The following is a 23,164-nucleotide window of genomic DNA, read 5'->3' as shown; positions in this document are numbered from 1 at the left end:
GTCATATGGATTATGGAAGCTTTAATTTTTATTTTTTTGAAGGAACATGGAAGCTTTGTTAATTAGGCATATTATCACGGAAAATTATTATAATTTATGTATTTGATAACAGACAATTAAGCATGTTGGTTACGTTATCAATGATGTTCCAGGTGACTAATTAACCATATATTATATTTGGAATATTATAACGTAATAAAGCTTATCATATACTTCGTAAGTTAATTCATAAATAAGTTAAAGGGTATGTATTTCCTTCAAACAAAAGTTAAAGGGTATATAACCTTATGCAAGTTGACAATTCTTTTTAATTAGTTTGACTTTAGGCTTTAATTATATTCTTAAGAGCATGGCCGGTTAAGAATTCCAATCATACAACAATAAGTTGATAAGAGTAGTCAAAGGTACTAGGGAGTTAAGAAAATAACATATGGTAATATGGTATATATACTTCTAAGGTCCCCCATCACATGACCAATGTCTCATTAGTCACTTACCAAACGGTTTATCAAAGAGGGAAAGAGATGGAGACGTAAGCGTATTTAATTGTAGTAAATGGATCCTTCAAAAAAAAAATTGTAGTAAATGGAAGTTGGAATAAAATATATTTTGAAGAAATTTCCAAAAGCAAAACAAATGAGAAAATATGGTAAATCTTATCTCATCTCATCACATACTTCGGTTTTTTCCTCCAAACTTTTATGACCATTTGTTATTAATCTTATCTCCACCCCTCCTTTCTAGATATGTACTATCTATCAAATGCATGTTAATGTTTGTGACCATGTGGGAACAATTTCTGATATAATTTAAATTGAACACTAATTCTCAAATGGACCTAGTCCACACTAAATTTATTATGAATCATGCCCAAAATAAGGTTAACAACTTGTTGCTAATTTATTGTTGCATATTTATTAGGATTATTTAGGGGAAAAAAACATCAAATTGGTGTCTTTGATATATATTGTGTTTGAAAAATGTGATTTTAAGTTATATTTCAATTTTAAAAACATAAGGTTTCTATGATTCAAAAAATGGTTATACTATATCTAAAAAAATTTGTGTATAATCTATTATAGTCACTATATGAACAATAAAAGTGCATATGTACATAAAATGGGTGGTCGGGAAAATTATTGGTTTTATTGTGGACCAATAATAATCCAAATTCAAAGTTGATATTACTACAAATCTAGCTTTTCTTAATCCATTTTTGTAAGTATTTTTTTTAACTTTTATCTTCACGTGTTACAGTGGCACTACAAATTACAAATGATAAAGGGATTTGATGTTCGAATTGAATATGTGACTTATTGTACACTATCCCTCAATTTTACTTTTATGCCAAGATCTCATTGGTATATTAAGTATGATTGTACGTATAGTATTACATTATCACATGAACTCTTAAAGGTATAAGACTTAAGGGTGTTTGCAGGGCCGTCCCTAACATTTTGGTGGCCCGGGGCGAAATAATAAATTAGGGTCCTATACATTTAAAAATATGTAGCAAATAAAAAATATGCTCGTAAATAGGATGACTTAATTTTTATTTGAAAGATTGATCTATAAATTATCGATTTTTCACCTTTTAATACTACTTTGTTAATTAAACTTTCTTCTGTACCATTAAAAAAATGAATTCTAATATTTCAAACTAATTAACATTAGATAATTTCATAACAACTTAACGGTGACATATATACGACACGCAAAGTTAGGTGAAAAAATGAGTTTTAGCAGAAGTTGATGTAGCAGTAGATACTAGATAGTCAAAGATTTTAATAAGACGTGACATGTGATTAAATTAACAAATTAAAAGAATAATATCATACTTCTGTTATAATGAAAAAAAGAAATTGAAATCTACCGGGAGAGGGTTCAAACTCGCGACCCTTAAATACTCAGCAGAAGAGAATCACGTTGATAAACCAGTTGAGCTACCTTGTTTTTTGTTCTTCTTTTACACGAAAATATATCTATACATTACTATAGGAGTTTGTTACAGGATTTTGGGCCTTTTTCTTTGGGCCCAGGGCGACCGCCCCTTATACCCTGCCCTAGGGCCGGGGCTGGGTGTTTGGTTATGAGAGGTGAAAGAGATTTTTGAGGTGAATTATGGTTTGAAGATTTCATAAAGCTAATGAGACTGTTTGGTTAAGAGAAGTTTGGAAGAGAATTTTGGAATCAGAAGCTAATTTTCTAAAGCTCAATATATGAGTTTTTTCAATTATAGGTTTGAAGAAATAATTGTATAATGACAAATTTGTCCTATTATTGAACAAAATTACAACCCTTACATATCTGCATCATTTTATGTCAATGTCCTTAACACGCCTGACCCTGGGGCATGGCATAAGGGACGGTCGTCCTGAACCCAAGGAAAAAAGGCCCCCAATCTAAACAACATACTCCGTATAAGTAAATTTCTTTGCAGTAGATAATAATCAACAAAGCTGCTTCGGTGATTTGTGAGCGGAATGGTAATATTTAGAATATTATAATTCATGCTTAATGACACAAGGTCGAAAGTTTCAAGCCTAATAGAGTAAAAAAAAAAAAAAATCCCAATTAATTTAGACATAGAGTAGTATTAAGTCTTAAGGAGTGAAAATCTGATAATTTGTAGAATTTTGTTTCAATAAAAAGTATATCACGTATATCATCAAGTGTATCATTTCAAAGTAAGGGCTTATTTTACTATTTCGTCCATGGGCCAACAAAAAGTCAGGGTCAACCCTGGTCCTTAATGGTCATTTACACGTTAAATAACTAAAAACTAAAAACTAATTATCGAACACTTTACCCAAACAACTAATTAAACCAACTGATCAAACTAACTAACATCTAATTGCTAATTGCTAATTGCTAATTGCTAATTGCCAAACATGCCTTAGACAATGAGAATGCAAACTTAAATACTTCGTAAACTAAGATCTTGCTAATTGGCCAAGTAGACGAACGGAAGGAGCAAGGACAACATGAAAATTATTTGATGGACAAAATTACAAAAAACATTAGGGTCTTGAATGTACGTGTATCAGAATTCAGGATTTCCTGAGTACAATATTATCATATTATCAGAGAAAAAAACAATGACAAGAACTTTTGAATTTTGATTACTCTGGCTGTGCTGGCAAAACGGTTCTCATTACGTTACTAATTGAACTAATTTAGGTTTTGGGCCATCTGAGAATGAATAATTGCGTTTCTCTTTTTCGATCTTTATTTCCCCCCCTGTTATATATTCTCAATAATAATGTCTATGTTTCTAGATCAAAGAGTGTAATATTCGGTCGGTCTAAAGGGTGGCATAACATATCTAATGAGGGCAATAAACAATTGAATTTCATCATTCTTATAAACAATTTTCTTATGATATGGTCTTACAATAGCTTATTGTGAGATTTTACTTTTTAGATACAACTTCTATTTTAGTTGTGTAAATGCTCCAAAATAACAGGTCGTTACGCCTAACTTTAAAATGGATCTTTCATAATCCTCATACAATTACACCAACATTAATCTATGACTTGCAAATTAAGAGAAGTAAGTTGTGAGGTTGAGAAACATACTTCGTATTTGAGGTAAATGAAATGACGAGATTTGACCAACAAGTGTACTATGTTTAGTAGAAGCATAATAATATGCGATTCGATCAAAGATTTTACAGTATCTTGCTAAAGTCATTGTCAAAATTATTCATTCACTTAGATAAACATAAAAACAGGGGACCATTTTAAGTACATTGCAAATCCTAGTTTTGGGTTTGTCCAATTTAAAGAAAAGATAAATTGCATGCCACCAAAGAAGAGAATAATTGTGTGATTATATTATGTCAACTTTACGCAACTCCACCAAGTTTCTCAAGCAACCACACACCGAATCATAAAGCATAACCATAATCCAACTGCCGCAACTACCAGCTTAATAAACTATTCAAATACAGTAATTAGTAAATGGAGGACCAACATTCCTTTTTTTTTCTCCGGATAAATCTGTGGAGATTATTGAAGATATAGCAATAACTTGGCTTGGATTAATTATCGAATACAAACTTAGAAATCGCCTTGTAATTGAATTTTTTGTATGTTTGGGGTTTCGCTATAAATATAGGGGATCCTTCACTAATGAGTAGTACGGTAAAGACGACGAGAGGTCTTTAAGAGTCTTCTTCCTAGACCGGAGTTAGACGGAGGTTCTGGGCTCAAGTTCCAGAATTAGGTTTAAGGTTTATTGATTGTGTGTCTTCTGATGTGCATCCGGGCGTATATATAGGAATATAGGATAGACACCCTAATCTGGTTCCTTGGTTAACATGAACCCTTTGCCTAGCCGACTTCTGTTCGGTTTGGGAGCACATCAATTCGGCGGAGTATAATTGGACGATCTTAACGACTACGGGCCGGCCGACCCTTGTGGACCGTCCCCCGTAGGTCATCCCTAATTTTTGTATTTTACCCATGTTAACGTCCGCCTAAGCCTATTGCGTATGGCCCATGTGTCGACATGTCGTGAGCCGTTTGTATTCCCAAACAACTTGCCCCCCAGTCCCATATAATTTTGTAAGTTACAAAATTTATGGGCTAAGTGCAATAATAAGATATTCTTTCTTTATCACCGTTTTCGTATCCGTATGTAACATAGCTTTCGTACTTTCCAATAGTATAAATATTTGACAAAAATCTCCACGTATAAGAAGTATGCACGACAATATTGTGCATTTTGACAGACTTTCCTTGTTTGGCTTTGTGGACAAGTCAAATAACATTAATTGTATTTGTTTTCCCAACTCCAAAATGTTTCTAAAAAGTAGAAGAAGATTTGACCATTCATTTTTCCTTTATTCTTTCCTCTTTTCTTCTTTCTTTTTAAATACTCATGGGGCGGCGCTCCTGATGGTCGGCCGGCTGGCTGGGCATGGTGGTCGGCCGGATGGCTGGACATGTCCGGAGGCCGGGTGGCTGGGCTTGATGGTCGGTCGGCTGGCAGGTTTCCTGCCTCAGCCAGCTCGTGTGGCCGGATGGCCCTATTTTTTTTTAATTATTATTTCTTTTTTTTAGGCAGCCGTCTAGTGGCTGTACCATTGTTGGTCGGCTGGTCCTAGCCGGCTGGTGGTGGTCGGCGGCCGCCGTTGTCGGTGGTGGTCGTCGACCCAATATTTTTTTTTTCGGCCGGTGTCCAGTGGTTGTAATGGTGGTGGCCGGTCGGCCGCCGCTGTCCGTGGTGGTAGTCGACTTTTTTTTTTCCTCCCGGGCCGGCCAGCTAGTGGCTGTACCGGTGGTGGCAGACTTTTTTATTTTAATTTTTTTCCCGGGCGGCCGCCGCCATCGGTGGTGGTGGTCGACCCTTTTTTTTATTTATTTATTTTTCAGCCGGTGGCCGGTCGACCGCAGCCGTCCGTGGTGGTGGACGACATTTTTTTTTTCGGCCAGCCGGCCAGTGGCTGTACCGGTGGTGTCGACAATTTTTTTTCCTGCATGTACAGTCATCAATCAAATGTAGGTGTCGTACTTTGTAATTCCCTTTTTCGACCGTCCTACGTCAATTTCCGACGGTCTTCTAAAGTTTTCGGTTCGTTTTCCCGCCGTTTTCAGCGACTTTCCGGGCGCCATCCGACGAGTTCCGACCGGTTATTTTCCGGCAATCATCCATGTGATTCCGGCGAGCTCGAGCTAACTTTTCGAGGTATCCATGTGAGGGTCGTCCATCCATCGCGCGTGTTTACCCCATAGTTCCTAGAGAATTGTATGGTTTCCCTTTCGGTTGTTTTTGTGCTAGTTGGTCGGCTGTATTGCAGTGAATGTAGAGTGCGGCCGCCAGATCGTAGTTTTATTTTTCTTGTTATAGACTCACGGAACTTTGTGAAGCTCTTTTAATTTGTATTGACTTCAACCTTTTGGAATTCTATGTCAGTTCGTATTTCTTTCGGGCACCAATATTGCGAATTTCCAAAGGTGATGGTTTGGTGCACTCTAGGTTTGTGTTTGGCCCTTGGGGCCACTCGCCTTAGGGTGCTACCTCTAGTCATTTTGAGCCTTTTATTGGCTTTTTGCTTCTTTTTCCTGACCTATCTGACTTTTCGCCTTAGCGAATAAATCTTCGGGGCAGGTCGGGTTAGGATAGCTTTCATGCTTTCGTGATTCGAGCGAGCATGGAATATGCGCAACATGTGTTGGTTGGGTGCACTCTAGGTTTGAGTTTGCCATTTTTGGGTCGCTTGCCTTAGAGTGCTACCTCTAGTCATGTTGAGCCTTGTATTGGCTTTTTGCTTCTTTTCCCTGATCTATCTGACTTTTCTCCTTAGCGAATAAATCTTCGGGGTAGGTCGGGTTAGGATATCTTTCATGCTTTCGTGATTCGAGCGAGCATGGGATATGCGCAACATGTGTTGGTTGGGTGCACTATAGGTTTGCGTTTGGCCTGTTTGGGTCGCTTGCCTTAGAGTGCTACCTCTAGTCATGTTGAGCCTTGTATTGTCTTTTTGCTTCTTTTCCCTGACCTATCTGACTTTTCGCCTTAGCGAATAAATCTTCGGGGTAGGCCGGTTTAGGATAGCTTTCATGCTTTCGTGATTCGAGCGAGCATGGCATATACGCAACATTTGTTCCTACTCCCCCTTTGACCTTCTCGGTTGCTATCCTTTGTGGGATGTTTTAGCTCAATCTTGCCTTTAAGAGTTTCGAGTGGAATTATATGTCGCGTTTGTTTCATCATGGGATGAAACACAGTGGTTTATATGCGTAATTGGAAGAATGTGATACAAGAGATTTGCAAGTATATTAAAAACTTCTTACTACATGGAGGATAGAAGGTGAAAACTGTGTTGAAATTAGAAAGACCCTCTTCAAGTGAAGATAAAAGTCACACACAAAATTATTTTTGCTTCCCCTTAAGCCACATTATGTACGGCCCAGGGGTCTTATTCACAAATAAATATAAGATTGTAAATGATAGATTGAGTTGGATCTTAGATGAAGTATTTCTTAAGGACATATGTGTTCCAATGACTTGTCCCCTTTGATCCATTTAACCTTTGTAGTTTGCATGTCCTCGGTTGCAGCTCCTCGTAGATCAAGTACGGTCCCCCCAATTTGCAGAGAGCTTCCCGTCCATCTTTGCCTTCCTGACTTCAGCTGCTTTCCTTAGCACTAGGTTTCCAATCTCCATGTGTTTTCGGAGTTCGGAGGTTCCTCCTTGTTATCTTCTTGCCTTTCCCTCTGATTTCGGTTCTGAGGCATGTATTGCTTGAAGTAGCCTCGCCGAATCAGGTCTTTCACATTGTTTTTGAGATCTCGACACTCGTCTTCATGTGGCCGTAGTCATCATGAAAGTCGCACCATTTAGACTGATCCCAATTCTTGAAGTGCATCTTCCCAGGGCTTTGCCATTTGTCATCAGTTTCGTTCATGAAAAATATATGTGATCGAGGGAGGAGCAAAGGTGTGTAACTGTCATACTTGTCTTTCTTTTTATCTTTCCGTTCGTCGTTCTCATGGTCTTCTCGGTTGTCCTTTCTTCTTTGACTATCCTTCTCCCTTTTGTCGTCCTTCCTGGAGTCTGCCATCTGTGAATGGACGTAATCATCATGGTTGGATAAGGCCAATGTCCTATTAAATTCCTCAATCCTGATGTATTCGTCCGCCTTTTCAAGAGCAGCTCCTAAGTTGGAGACATTCTTCTTTGCTAGGTAATCTCTATACCTGCTTTTACGTAAGCCATGAGTAAGAGCCAGTATGGTGATGTCCGGCTTAATATCGGGTATCATCACAGCTTCTCGGTTGAATCGCCCAAGATAGTCTCTTAGGCTTTCGTCCCCTCGCTGCTTCACGCTCCATAGTTCGGCTGATGTTTTCTCCCTACGTTTGTTGCTGACGAAGTGCTCACAGAATTGCTTCGACAACTGTCTGCAATTACGAATGGACCCGACCTTTAAGTTTTTGAACCAGGTTTGGGCCAAACCGCTTAGCTTAGCCGGGAAGCACTTGCACCATATTGCCGAGGATGCGGTGTACAGGTACATATGTCCCTCGTACGCAGCTATGTGATCGTCAGGATCTATGGAGCCATCATAATTGATGTGGCTAGGGAGTTTCATCCTTGGGAGAGATTACTCAAGGATCTCAGAGTAAAAGGGGAGTGTTTCGGGATCATGATCTCGTTGGGGTGTTGACCAGTGTGCCGCCCGGCGTCGTGCCTAGACCATTCCTTCCTTGGAGGTGATCGGCCGATTGATGGTCGAGTGGGATGGCGACCTCTCCCGTTGTGCGGTGACGACCTCCGTGATCGAGCCCTGGTGGGTCCTTCGAAGGATCTTGGTGGTGGGAGCAGCACCTCAGATCGTAGGCGGGGTTGCTCATTCTCAATCCTCTTAGGTGGTGTCCGTGTCCTTCTTCGTCGTCTCGGAGCGTACTCAGAGCGAGATGACCCCGATGTTTCTTCCTGCTCGGCCACGAACCACGAGGGGTGTCTTTCTTGGGCGTTCTTGCTATTCCATTCTTCCTCTTCCCAATCTGTTTTCAGAAGTTCCCAACTTCTGGGGGCCCGGACAGATCCTTTAGTGGGAGAACGTCTTCTCGTTTTGCTTGGGGTGTCCTCTCTTCTCCAGACGTTACTTCTGCGGTGAGATCTTGTCTCACCGGTCTTGTGCCTGCTTAGGGTTTTTCTGGAGGGGTCTACCCTATTATCCTGGAGGACGGGTTCCACCCTAGGTTGGTTCTGATGAGGCGTCGCGGCCTGAGAGAAGGCCCTGAGTAGGTTTTTCATCAAGTTCATGCAGCCGGCCACTTGTTTCGGCGTGATTGGTGCAGCGTTCGAGGATCCTGTAAGGTTTTCGGCACTCAGTCTGGCCACAACAGGGGTTTCAACCCTTGGTCGATCGTCGGATACCCGGTTGGTCATATCGAGACCAATGAGTTCCGCGTCAGCCATGAGTTGGTCCTGGTGGCAGCCGTTCTCTCCAGATCCCGTAGAGTTGGTACGGACTCGTCCATCGTAACCTCCATTAGACATGGTTTCTTTCTATATTTTTGTTTGAATCCCCACAGACGGCGCCAAATTGTTTCAGTACAAATACAGGGGATCCTTGACTAATGAGTAGTATGGTAAAGACGACGAGAGGTCTTCAAGAGTATTCTTCCTAGACCGGAGTTAGACGGAGGGCCTGGGCTCAATTTCCAGAATTAGGTTTAAGGTTTATTTATTGTGTGTCTTCTGATGTGCATCCGGGCCGTATATATAGGAATATAGGATAGAAACCCTAATCTGGTTCCTTGGTCAACAAAAACTCTTTACCTAGCCGACTTCTGTTAGGTTTGGGAGCACATCCATTCAGCGGAGTATAATTGGACGATCTTAATGACTACGGGCCGGCTGACCCTTGTGGGTCGTCCCCCGTGGGTCATCCCTAATATTTGTATTTTACCCATGTTAACGTCCGCCTAGGCCTATTGCGCATGGCCTATGCATGTGTTGACGTGTCGTGAGCCGTTTGTATTCCCAAATATTTGGTATAAATGGTTCGGATTCCTTGTAATGTTTTGTTTAGTTTATTTAATAAAATAAGTTTTAATTTCACAACTAATTATTGGTTCGGGTGATTAACTTGTCATTGGTTATTGTAGATCACAAATTCTTAATTAAATGAGGTGTACAATAAATATTGTACATTTGATTAAAATTAAGTCAAAATGTTTAAAAGTTACCTAGTATAATATAAAACTTATCTATACGTTATTAATACTATTTTTCGCTTATATATATATATATATATATATGTATATATATATATATATATATATGTATATATATATATATATGTATATATATATATATATATATATATATATATATATATATATATATAATAGCCATTTCGGGCAAAACTAAAATTTCTGATTTATTTTAAATTAAAAAAATCGAGTGTACATAGATAATTAATTATGTGCCACATATATATTTTATTTAATTACTAATATCTAAAACTCCATCCAAAATCAAACACTGCAATAATTATATAGTAAATCTAAAATAAAATTCATCCAAAATAACACACTAATCTAAAATAAAATCAAATTCAATCCAAAATCAAACACTAATCTAATTTTAGAGCGCCACGTATGAAATCTAATGGTTTCAGCCAATGAAAAATAATATTTCAAAATTATTTTGAATTAAAAAAGTCGAGTGCCACGTAGATAATTTTAATTTTTAATTATTAATATAACACATATATGTATAACTTCATCCAAAATCAAACACTAGCTCTAATTATTAAAAAAAAATTAAAATGAAAATAAATCCAAAATAAAAAACGAATCTATTGTAATATAAATATAGCAGTTGGTATATATAGAAGTTTTATTTTAACTTAACAATTTAATAAAATCTTTACGTTGCACAGGCTTAAATCTAGTAATCTATAAGGGTAACAACACAACCCTTTAAATTGTTTATCCATTCAAACAAAAAATATGATACGAATATAAAGATTAATAAAAACATGTTAGAGTTATCAAAAATTGAGTAAACGTTATCCCGATTGCAATGCACATACTATGATATTAATATCTTTAAACAAAAACAATTTTTGAAATATTAAAATTTTACATGAATTGGAGATATAACAGGTTAGTTAATAGTTATTGTGATAAATAAAATTTATTTTATTAATTGATGTGTATATATTTTACCCCATTGTTCATATTCAATTTAGTTTATACTTTTTTTGAAGTTTTAAATGCTATAGATTTAGTGGAAAAGTGATCATTTGCGTCGGTCATTTAAGTCTATTTGCTTGCGACGCTAATGACTAAAGTAATTTGCATTGCATATTAGCTTAAATTGCGACGCCAATGTCTTTTTTGCACTATGCTTAAAAGTTATTTGTGTCACAGTTTAAGATAAAGTGCGACGCAAATGACTTTTCAGCATGGTGCCAAAAAGTCATTTACGTCGCAGATTAAGCTAATGTTCGACACAAATGACTTTTCAGCATGGTGCCAACAAAGTCATTTGCGTCGTAGTTTAAGCTAATGTGCTATGTAATTGTGTAATTTTTTTTCTTTTTTTTTCGGATATTTTTATTTAGCAACATATTTATGTAGCTCGATATCATTAAATTATATATCCAAGAGCACAAAAATAATAGAAATTAGGTGAAAATTTTGGCAAAATATCCTTTGTAATTTGACCCTCGCAATATGGGAATGTTATAATCTATCTATTACTATATACTAAAAGACACACCAGGAATGACATGTGTCACGTCTTAGTGAGTCCATAGTATTTTTCTTTTTTAAATTCCTTTTTTAACTATTTATAATATTGAATAAGAAAATCAGAAAAATTGATAAAATTCAGTTTAAAAAAAACTAAACACGTGTCTGTAGACACCTACTTTTGTCCCCATTCCCCATAGTGAAGGTTCGATGATGAGAAAATAAATCTCCACTTGGCAACGCATCTCCTATAAAATAACGAATCTCAATCACCCTTTCATTTCAGCCAAAACTGCTATTTATAGAAACCTGCTAAGAATAGTAACTGCCGTAAAAGGTAGTTGTTAAAACTGGCAAAGTCATAAGAGATAGAAACCTGTCAGAATTAGGTGTTGCACTCCAACATAAATCCTAAAAGAGATAGAATTTGCATTCCTGGTATAATTCGAAAATAAGAGTTACGTATTAATTAAATTCCTAACGAACCTAGAGTTTGTAACGGGCCCAGACGCATTCCGTCATAAGTTAATACGCACTAAAAGACTCGGATAAATCTCAAAAGCTCCGTATTCTAAGAGTCCAAATATGACAAAGAACTCGGCCCAGATCCCATTTTTAACGCCTGGATCTGGGCGCCGAAATCTTCGGCGTCCAGCCCTGAGCGCTGAAAATGCCTGGGGCCGTTTTATTTCCGGATTCTTTTTGGATCCGTATCTTAAAATCTATCTTTCCACACACCCTTTTCTTATAAATACAGCCTAAAACCGACGTGAAAAAGAACACACAAGTCCATAACCAGAGTATTGACTCTAGCCTTAAGCCTAAGCCTCACGCTGCGAAATTGATCCAGCGTTCTGTCGCAATCGACCCAAAAGTCGAACAGAACGCATCCTGCCCCTTGTAGCTTGATGAATTAAGCCTAAATACTGGAACATTGCTTAGAAACCCGAGATTCGTTAAATAAAAGGAGAAATAGCAAAGCCAAGTGGTTAGTTTCCTGAGAACCACAACGCACCTCTCAAGGGTGCGTTGTAATGTGTCCCTCGTATGATTTAATCGCTTTCATCATCCTTTTATAAAATTGTCAAACTATTAATTTGATTGATCTATCACGCCTAATAAGATAATACCTTGGACAATTGAATTATCATGCTAGGTACCTTAAATCAATCTAAATAAGATAATCACGATCGATTTAGTGTTATGTGTTGCATATTGCTAAAATCAATACAGAATAGTTTAATAAGTTTAACGCATGTCCCTTCAATTATTTATGCTGAGCTAGTAAGGATTACCTGCCTCTGGAGTATTATCGATGAGCACTCCTCTCGGTAGCTACAGTCCCCCGAACTCTCAATCTCTGCCTTGCGGGTGTACGTTGAGCGATCCCCACACCAGGGATCACAAGGGAACCTATGGCCGTCGTGGTCGAACATAATTGCACTCCCTTTATGTGACGATAACAGTTTTTCTCATTGTCGTTAAAAACTGAATGGCGACTCCTATATTACTACTCGATTGGGTGTAAACTCACAGGAAATCCAACTACACTTGATCTGACGACGTCACGCCCACGAGGGATGAGGTCATGCATTAGCCTCGTGCTTTTTCGACCCCCTCATAGTGGCGACTCCACTGGGGATGTTAATGAAATACTCGTGCTTGTAGGTAATCAAAATAGCCGAAGGGTGAAACGATCTACCCCGCGTTTATTTCCCTATCAAGTTGGGACGACCTGAAAATCAGCATATTAATGTGAACGGACAGAACCGCATAACGAATCTTTGCTCCCTTGGCATGTTTCATCTCGGGAGTTGCGAATAAGGATACCCATCGCCACCCGGGGGGTGCAAATGCTTCGAATATTGTCCACTCGACACTTTCTCTAGTAGTACAGCTGTCCCAAACCCAATCGCTCGCCCATTAGGTCCCTTGGCTTACATCGTGATTGGCCTCTTGGGACAAAATTCGCTCGTGAATGCACTACCTCGACCGGGGCATGTGTTGGATCGACGATAGAAGCGGTACCAAGCCGGCGCAAATATTACCCATAGAAGCCTATCATAAACTACGTGCCATATTATTTTGCTTCATGTTGTAATGTTAGTTACGTGTAGCAAATTATGTGATTGTGTGTGACAAATAATACTAGAAAACCAATGACCCGAAAAGTTGCCCAAACATTCATAAGACACCAATTGGCCGAAGAGTTATACCAAAATACATGTTCCGTAGCCCCGGGCGATCGCCACAAAAATAAGCGACGCCCAGGACAGCCTGTAACGGATCCCACAACGCTGCACAACGCGTAAAGGACGTTATTGGGCGAACACGCAAGATTAAGTCGCATATACGAAAAAAGGATACGCGAACATAATACGAGTACTAGTCAGGGACGCATTTTCAGCGCCCCTGGCTGGGCGCCCATCATTTTCAACGCCCAGAGCTGGGGGGCTGAAGTTTCTGCCTGGCCTTTTGGTCAGGCACAGCAGCCTCGGTGCCCGCGCATAAATTATACGTAGCAATAAAAAAAATTCGTAACAAATTTGCTACGAGGACGTATGAAAAAAGGCACTCAATTCTAAGAACGACTTATAAACTAAACAACTCATTGTGTCGTCACTAGGCCTCCTATGACGACTATGTTCGGCACTAAACCGAGCACGCTGATTAAATGACCTTGAATGTCACATGGGCAAAGTATTCAAAAAATGATGTTCAAATAAAGTTTTCAAGGAAAAATGATGTTCGAATAAAAAATAAATAAATCCGAGTCTAGACTAGCCTATGCCAAAGTTCAATCTAAATCCTAAGTCTTAGTTGTCTTATACATAGAATCGGTCCTAATGCTTGGTGTCGTTCTGCAAGTTAAAAGGTTAAACCATATTGAGTCTCCCTTCCTAACATTTATCAATAAGCACCCATATGTAATTGTCATCCCTTGCTAAGAATCTACGGCCTCAATACTCTCTCTCACCAATAAAAAGAATATATTATGTAATTCTAGTATTTGCAAAATGGAAACAGTCACATTCTGAAAATCATTCCTCCATAGTCGCACAACCCCCAAAGTGAACCTAAGGTGTCAATACCATTGGCAAAAAAATTAATGGCCTCAAGGCTTATGATCACATTGGGTCACGACTATCATAGTCCTCTCGAGCCACTCGCTCCTTGAAGTACTCCTAAGTACGGACTAAAAGATTTTCCATTAATGCAACATGACGAACCATGAAAATACCCAAATCGGCATGCCATAAGGCTACCATTGGGGTAAAGCAATACACACTAAGAGGGAAGCCGCACTAATGATTCTAGTCTTGCAAAAATAAAAATTCGATCTCCCCAACTAACTACCTTGCCAACATTAAGCGAAATGGCGGATGACAAATGAACACCCAAGGGTTAAAATCTAAAGTGTCAACCAACGAAAGTTATGGTCCAATTAGCCTAAGTCTGAAAGTCGCTTGGTCAAGTATTATAGGCTTACGCCACGTCATTATTTTGAGTCTAGGCCACCTCCTTGTATTCATACACGGGTTATAATCAGAAAAATTAATGAAAGTCCGGGTCTAAATCACAATTTCCAATTAAATCCCGGAAACTGGAATCTGAAAAGAAGCAAAAACATTATTTTCGATTTAATTCTTTCGTTAAATTTTAATAAAGTAAAAACAACATTTTGAATCTACGCTATTTGCACATTTTAAGAAACGACTAAATACGCTTGCAAAGTAAGACAATTTAAAGGTCCACCCTAGGCCTACTAAAATTAAAGGTCCACTATAGGCCTACCAAACGAGGCTCACTCAGTCTCGCCTCGTGACTCAAAGACCACAACCATCTACAGTTAGCCCCCCGCCCAGGGCTGGGCGACGAAATCCCAAGCAAAAAAGAAAAAAGAGAAAGAGAAAAGGGAGAGCGAAAAGAGCGAGCCATGAAATACTTAGCCCGTACCTCCCAAAGTGCGAAATTTACCCAAGTAAACGAAGGAAAAGAATTGAGTCAACCAATCCAAATCATACCACAAGAACTACATAAAGTTCTACGATCTTCTACCCTTTCCAATCCTCATGCTTGACTAGTACCTATACAAATTGTCCTATCTCATTCAACCCATCTTTCAAGCAGTCTTGAGTCACGAATAAAAAAAAAATACAAATGAAAAGTACGTTCTACGCTTAACGTAAAAATACAAAAAAAAAAAATATAATAATAATAATAATAATAATAATAATAATAATATTAATAATAATAATAAATAATAAAAAAGAAACTTTGCAAAGCGCCTTTAAAGTTCGTCTAAAAAGAAAAAGAAGCATTTAGCGCACAAAAAAGATTCGCAAATATTTGGCACAAAACGAAAAGGAGCAGCGCAAAAAAGGCAGCCCATGACACGTTTTCAACGCCCAGGCCTAGGCGCCAAAAATAATAAACGCCCAGCCCTGGGCGCCGTTCTTGCTTATCACTTTTCAACTCCCAATTCCTAAAAGTGTTCGTATATTTGCGGAAGAATAACGAACACTTGGAGGGTAGAAGATCATATAAAATACGCAAAATACGCACTCTCCAAAATTTTCGTACGCTTATTTCACCCTATTTCAAACATTACGGTTCCACTCGAACGTACTTGTTTAAAATCGGCATTCTAAGAAACCATTTTCTGGCTAAGAACTACGCAAGACCTGATTCCAAATTAAATCTATTTAAGGCGGATACGTAGGCAATCCATGATTCGGTCCAACCAATTTGCAAAAATGTTAAATCCTATAGAATAACAAGAATAAAAAATAGAGTCCCTTATTGAAATTAAATTACTTGCAATCCAAATCGAAAGAAAAATTTAAGTCAAAGGAAGAATCCAAGTCATCAAGATGCCAAAATGAGCACACATCGAAAAATAATAAGGGCACGTACCCTTGCCAGAAGGAGAACTCACACTCCTAGGCACTTAGCCAATACTCAAAAGATCGCTTTGCCTCAATTGAATGGGGGCTAGCGGGAGCGTCCATGACCTCTAAGTACTCGACTTGACCCTCCCTAAAGCAAAGTAACTCACTTAAAGACCTTCTTTCACCACTAGACACAGTCATAATCGCCAACAAATAGTAAAGGCAGTAAGCTTGCAATAAAGAGGATTGTTCTACGGCATCGCCCCATCGTTCCTTCGAACTCAGGGCGCCCGTTCATGGTAATTCAAATGCTTGCGAATCCCCTTTGAAAAAATCAGACATTGTCAATAGGACTTGGCACTTAACCAAGGCTCACCCTACTCAGACATATAACACGGGCATCTAAAATCGAAATCTGAAAGCATCATTAATGAGAAGACATAATAGCAACTGGGGGCTAAAAATTGAAATGAAAGAACTAGGGAAATAACTAAGTATACCTTGACCTTTTGTGCAGACATACACCAAGTAAATCTAAGTCAATTTGAAAGCGGTTAATATTCCCGCAATTCTGGAAAAGATGGCCCTAAAAGCCTAAAGCATGCGCCACACGGGCACAAGTAATATCTTGACGCCTGCACCCTGGCTTCCAGCAAATACTTAGACAGCATTCCGAAAATCGTAACAGTATTTTGATTCACTCATGTAATCCTGTACGAACCCTTCTATAAGTCAACTTACTTAGGACACCTCGGATTGTACACAATAGGACTCGGATTTCAAATAATTTTCAAAGACTTCTTCGAACATAATAAAGTGTCGTTGGTTTAAGCTAAGTATGCATTTATCTCGATGTTGCAAGTGAGTCAAAGAGATTTCTAAATATGATTATGGGTAAAGAAAGGCACCTAGCTTTTGGTCAAGGCACACTTCAACATGTGACTACCTTGACCATGGCAATGTCGCACAATACGACATTTACAAGAGAAGTAGCAAATCACTACTCGAACGTACCTCGCACTAAACGAGTCTGGTTCATGATCCATGTCACCATGAATGCATAAAAACGTATGCCAAGAATTATAGCACCAAGCCAATCCCGTAGCTACAATTGGGGGCTTGAGAAAGACACTCTAAAAATGCTCGAAATAACGATTTTATCGCAAATTCTCGACGTTAATGCTATACACACGTCATAGGGGCACAATCCTAAGGTTTGATCGTGTAAAACGAACCTTAGCATGGCTACAACCCCTCCCAAATTCTAAGCGCTACTTAAAATATATAAAGTCACCCCACTAACAAGGGTAACTGAAAATCGCAAGTCACCAAAACTCCGATCAAACTATTGCACATAACGCTCGCCCTACAAGCGCCCGTTACACAGTCTACGTCGTTCCAAAGCAAAAGCGAAAGAAAAATCAAGGATAAAAACAAGAAAAAAACATCTATGAATCCTCGCTTCGAACGAAGTAATAAGCCGTGCACACCCACGCAGAAGGTGCTGCACTTGTTCGAGAACCTGAACGAGGCGTGATGAAGTATTCCAATGCAAAAAATAATAATGATATCCCAACACCTGGAGGAATGTTCTAAGACACGCTGTTAGGCCACACAAGCCTACGTCGCACCATAAGTTCAACCATCCCACGGTACAAGTCTAAAAAAAAGAGTAAGGCATATTGCACTAATGCGGGCACGACCAAGAGCATGAGGCAAAGACTACTTATCGCCCAAATTCAAAATGCAAGCCCCACGACTTCTACATTAAGGTTTAAAGGTAGCAAAATATTACCTACCACGGAAGGGATAGCTCGCACTTACACGAGCGGAACCCCAAGGCATCGTTCGCGAAAGAACCTACAAAAATCGTACGCCAAAAGGAAGCATCCCAACATGCATACTTGGGGGCTCCAAGCTACGAAACGACCATAGCAAAATATAAAAAAATCCCGAAGCAAATGTTTGAACGATCGAAAGGGCACGATGCTTGAGCCCACTTCATGAATGGGCCTGAACCCTGTCAAGCTTCTAAGCAAACTATTCAACATCAGTCATTGCTCGAAAAAATGATTCAAGCGAACCGATTAATGGACCGCACGCAACGGCCATTCTATGAACGCTCGTTAGCACATACATATCATCATTCTAAGTATCGAACATTCACGAACGCGTTCAAAAGAAAAAAATATACGATCAAAGTCTTACGCCTCAAGGAATGTTCCTCGGGCCATATAGACTCGCCCAACTATTGCAATAACTGTACACCTTAAGAGCGACAGTTCCTTTAAATAATCGCCCCAAAGCGACAAACACCGTAGTCCACCAATCGGCTACGACTTCTGGAGAAATCATCACGATCACTCAACTCATTGTGATCTATAATAAAATTCTACATTCCAAAAATAAAGAAAAAAACAAAAGAGAAGAGAATACGTAGAATTTCCAAGTGAAATAAACGAACAAACAAGAGGCCAACTGTGTCATCAAAAGACCAGCCCAAACAATATTTTCAACGCCCCACCTGGGCGTGAATTATTTCTAACGCCCAGGCCTGGGCGCCGAAAATGAGCTCAGGCCCAAAAACAAAGCCCTGACTTCTATAGGGTCCTGCCGTATCCATTCGACTCGAAAATTGCCGATTTCTTTACTGAAAGTCGCACCTCACGGCTTTGTTAAGAGTAGCACACCGCTACAAAGATCGCTCGCACTTACGAGCACGATCCCAAACACGATTAAGGACATTACAAAATGCGTATCCCCAAGGAACCTCTTTGACAAGAAATGACCGTCAAGCACGAGTGCTTGGGGGCTTGAAAGAAAATATATATTGCAAAAGAGAGTATGCAAAGTTCAAACAATATTCCCAGACTACGCTGTACGAAGTCCCGTGTTTGGATAATCTCAAAAGATAAAACCGGATTACGACCTCAAGACAAAGGTCGCCGTTGATACTTATACATAGTCCCCTAATCAAGGACCTAGGTAGTGGCAAAATTGAGCCGTAAAGACTAGCTCAAAACCATGAAAGATGATGACCAGGAGACAATGGTCCGTCTAAGCACGTTGTCAACCCACATTCAGGTTGCAACTAAATCCAAGCATCCCTCGAAAGAATTCTCTCTTGCAAGAATGAATAAAAAGAAATTCTCGAAAGAAATCACAAGAACAAATGAAATAGGGACTTGCCCACCTCAATCGGGCAAGATCGCGGCACGTACCACGCGAGTCCCAAATCGAAAAGACGAATTCAGGTTCGTTTACCTCCAGCGGGCGGGGCGTCCACCCTTAGCGGACAGGGCTCTCCCACCTTCAGCGGGCGGGGTCTGCGTCACTAACCGCGCAGGTCCTCAGTTTTCGAAAATGAAAAGAAAATAAAATCTTCAAAAACAAAAACATGCTCGCCATCTTCAGCCGGCGGGGTCTACGTCACAAACCGCGTAGGTCCTTGTTTTCAAAACATCAAAACAGATTCGTCCACTTCTATCGGACGGGGCGTCCACCCTCAGTGGACAGGCTTGCCCACCTTCAGCGGGCGGGGCTGCGTCACTAACCACGCAGGTCCTTAGTTGCTGCAGCGATAACTTTTCCTGGTTTATCTTTTTCCAAAAATCAAAAGATGGTTTATCTTTTTCCAAAAATCAAAAGATGGTTTCCCTTTTCCAAAAATCACAAGATGGTTTTCCTTTTCCAAAAATCAAAGGATGGTTTCCCTTTTCCAAAAATCAAAGGATGGTTTCCCTTTTCCAATAATCAAAGGATGGTTTTCCTTTTCCAAAACTCAAAGGGATGGTTTTCCGTTTTTCCAAAAAAGAGCGATGTGCTGGATTTTCCTTCGTTTTACGTCCTATAAAAACAAGGGGGTTTTCTCGTTTAGCTAACCCTGAAAACGAGAATCTTTAAAACGTTTTACTTCGTGGTTGGGCTTGGCCAGGCCTAGTTACACTTTATAGCTTTGATTTCGAAAACATCTTTAGATACTTCCAATGACAAAGTGAGGGAGTTTCTATACTATCAGTTAACAAATTCCAATGACACGTGAGGAATGTGTTAGCACTTCAAGTGATGACCCTTAAGTCAAATGTTATCACTCGGGGGCTCGTGAGACCCTCGCAAAACAGGTCACATACACCATGGCTTGTATGACGCACTCCGTCTAGTACTTTGACCATCGTCTCATCTCGAGACTCAGTCAAAGTGGGGGCTAACTGTAGAAACCTACTTTTGTCCCCATTCCCGAAAGGAAAGGTTCGATGATGAGAACATAAATCTCCACTTGGCAACGCATCTCCTATAAAATAACGAATCTCAGTCACCCTTTCATTTCAGCCAAAACTGCTATTTATAGAAACCTGCTAAGAATAGTAACTGCCGTAAAAGGTAGTTGTTAAAAGTGACAAATTCATAAAAGATAGAAACCTGTCAGAATTAGGTGTTGCGCTCCAACATAAATCCTAAAAGAAATAGAATTTGCATTCCTGGTATAATTCGAAAATAAGAGTTACGTATTAATTAAAATTCCTAACGAAACTAGAGTTCGTAACGGGCCTAGACGCATTCCGTCATAAGTTAATACGCACTAAAAGACTCGGATAAATCTCAAAAGCTCTGTGTCCTAAGAGTCCAAATCTGACAAAGAACTCGGCCCAGATCCCATTTTCAACGCCTGGATCTGGGTGCCGAAATCTTCGGCGCCCAGCCCCGAGCGCTGAAAATGCCTGGGGCCGTTTTATCTCCGGATTCTTTTTGGATTCGTATCTTAAAATATATCTTTCCACACACCCTTTTCCTATAAATACAGCCTCAAAACCGACGTGAAAAAAAAACACACAATTCCATAACCTGAGTATTGACTCTAGCCTTAAGCCTAAGCCTCACGCTGCGAAATTGATCCAACGTTCTGTCGCAATCGACCAAAAAGTTGAACAGAACGCATCCTGCCCCTTGTAGCTTGATGAATTAAGACTAAATACTGGAACATTGCTTAGAAACCCGAGATTCGTTAAATAAAAGGAGAAATGGCAAAGCCAAGTGGTTAGTTTTCTGAGAACCACAACGCACCTCTCAAGGGTGCGTTGTAATGTGTCCCTCGTATGATTTAATCGCTTTCATCACCCTTTTATAAAATTGTCAAACTATTAACTTGATTGATCTATCACGCCTAATAAGATAATACCTTGGACAATTGAATTATCATGCTAGGTACCTTAAATCAATCTAAATAAGATAATCACAATCAATTTAGTGTTATGTGATGCATATTGCTAAAATCAGTTCAGAATAGTTTAATAGTTTAACGCATGTCCCTTCAATTATTTATGCTGAGCTAGTAAGGATAACCTGCCTCTGGAGTATTATCGATGAGCACTCCTCTCGGTAGCTACAGTCCCCCGAACTCTCAATCTCTGCCCTGCGGGTGTACGTTGAGCGATCCCCACACCAGGGATCACAAGGGAACCTATGGCCGTCGTGGTCGAACATAATTGCACTCCCTTTATGTCACGATAACAGTTTTTCTCATTATCTTTAAAAACTGAATGACGACTCCTATATTACTAGTCGATTGGGTGTAAACTCACAGGAAATCCAACTACACTTGATCTGACGACGTCACGCCCACGAGGAACGAGGTCATGCATTAGCCTCGTGCTTTTTCGACCCCCTCACAGTGGCGACTCCACAGGAAAAACTATGACGGCTTAAGCCGGAGATAGCCTTGAAAATAAAAGAAGAAGTAACTAAACAATTAGATGCAGGCTTCATAAATGTCTCCAACTACCCAGAATGGATGGCCAATATTGTCCCCGTAGCTAAAAAAGATGGACGAGTGCGAATGTGCGTAGATTTTCGAGATCTCAACAAAGCCAGTCCAAAAGATGACTTCCCTCTACCTCACATTGACATATTGGTAGACAATACAGCGGAACATGCGCTTCTCTCCTTTATGGATGGGTACGCAGGATATAAGCAAATACTTATGGCAGAAGAAGACATGGAAAAAACAACCTTCATTACCTCTTGGGGTACATATTGCTACACTGTAATGCCTTTTGGTTTGAAAAACGCGGGGGCCACCTATCAAAGAACAGCCACCACATTACTCTATGACATGATACACAAAGAAATCGAGGTCTATGTAGGCGACATGATCGTCAAATCTAAAGACCGGCACGGTCACCTCCCGGCACTTAGGAAATTCTTCACCCGAATCCTAAAATATAACATGAGACTAAATCCACAAAAATGTGTGTTCGGGGTAACCTCCGGAAAATTACTAGGATATGTGGTTAGTACACGGGGGATCGAGATTGACCCATCCAAGATTAAATCCATTACCGAAATGCCCCCACCAAAAACTGAAAAACAGATAAGGGGCTTCCTAGGAAAGCTGCAATACATCAGTAGGTTAATTTCCAAGCTTACTATGAATTGCGAGCCAATATTTAAAAAATTGAGAAAAGAAGAAAAAGCCGAATGGGATGAACAATGCCAAACTGCCTTCGATAAAATCAAAGAATACCTAAGCAAACCACATGTCCTTTCCCCTCCTTTGCCCGGAATTCCTTTACGTCTATACCTAACCGTCACGGATACTGCAACGGGAGCTATGCTCTCACAGTGTGTACATGGATCCGAGCGAGCCATCTACTACTTGAGTAAGAAGTTCATACAGTACGAGACGAGATATACAGAACTTGAGAAAACTTGCCTCGCCCTCGTTTGGGTGTCCAAAAAACTCAGACATTACCTATTAGCCCACACCGTTCATATAGTGTCACAACTAGACCCCTTAAAATACATGTTCGAAAAGCCCGCGCTAAACGGTCGCTTATCCAGATGGCTAGTCATGCTCTTAGAATTCGATCTAAAAATCATGCCAGAAAAAACAATCAAAGGAAGAGCGGTAGCCGAATTTCTGGCCGAACATGCTACGAATGAGGAAACCACGGAAGCTTACCTCCTCCCTGACGAGGAACTTTTGATGATACGAGACGACTATTGGACACTATACTTCGACGGTGCATCCAATCAAAAGGGATACGGTGTCGG

The 23,164-nt window shown here is 39.6% G+C and overlaps 1 protein-coding gene across 1 annotated transcript; it reads right to left on the bottom strand.

The window, feature by feature from the left end:
• Positions 1–7,279: 7,279 nt before the first annotated feature.
• Positions 7,280–8,101, bottom strand: LOC110775557 (uncharacterized). Its single transcript, XM_021980164.2, has one exon. It carries the CDS (start codon positions 8,099–8,101, stop codon positions 7,280–7,282), a length of 822 nt encoding a protein of 273 aa, XP_021835856.2.
• Between the last annotated feature and the right edge of the window lie 15,063 nt (positions 8,102–23,164).

Source organism: Spinacia oleracea, chromosome 6 (genome assembly GCF_020520425.1).
Source record: "Spinacia oleracea cultivar Varoflay chromosome 6, BTI_SOV_V1, whole genome shotgun sequence".
Lineage (NCBI taxonomy): Eukaryota > Viridiplantae > Streptophyta > Magnoliopsida > Caryophyllales > Amaranthaceae > Spinacia > Spinacia oleracea.
This window is presented reverse-complemented; position numbering and strand designations above follow the sequence as displayed.

Excerpts from the sequence above, each read along its gene's own strand:
- LOC110775557 (XM_021980164.2), bottom strand. The coding sequence starts at position 8,101 with ATGAAACTCCCTAGCCACATCAATTATGATGGCTCCATAGATCCTGAC.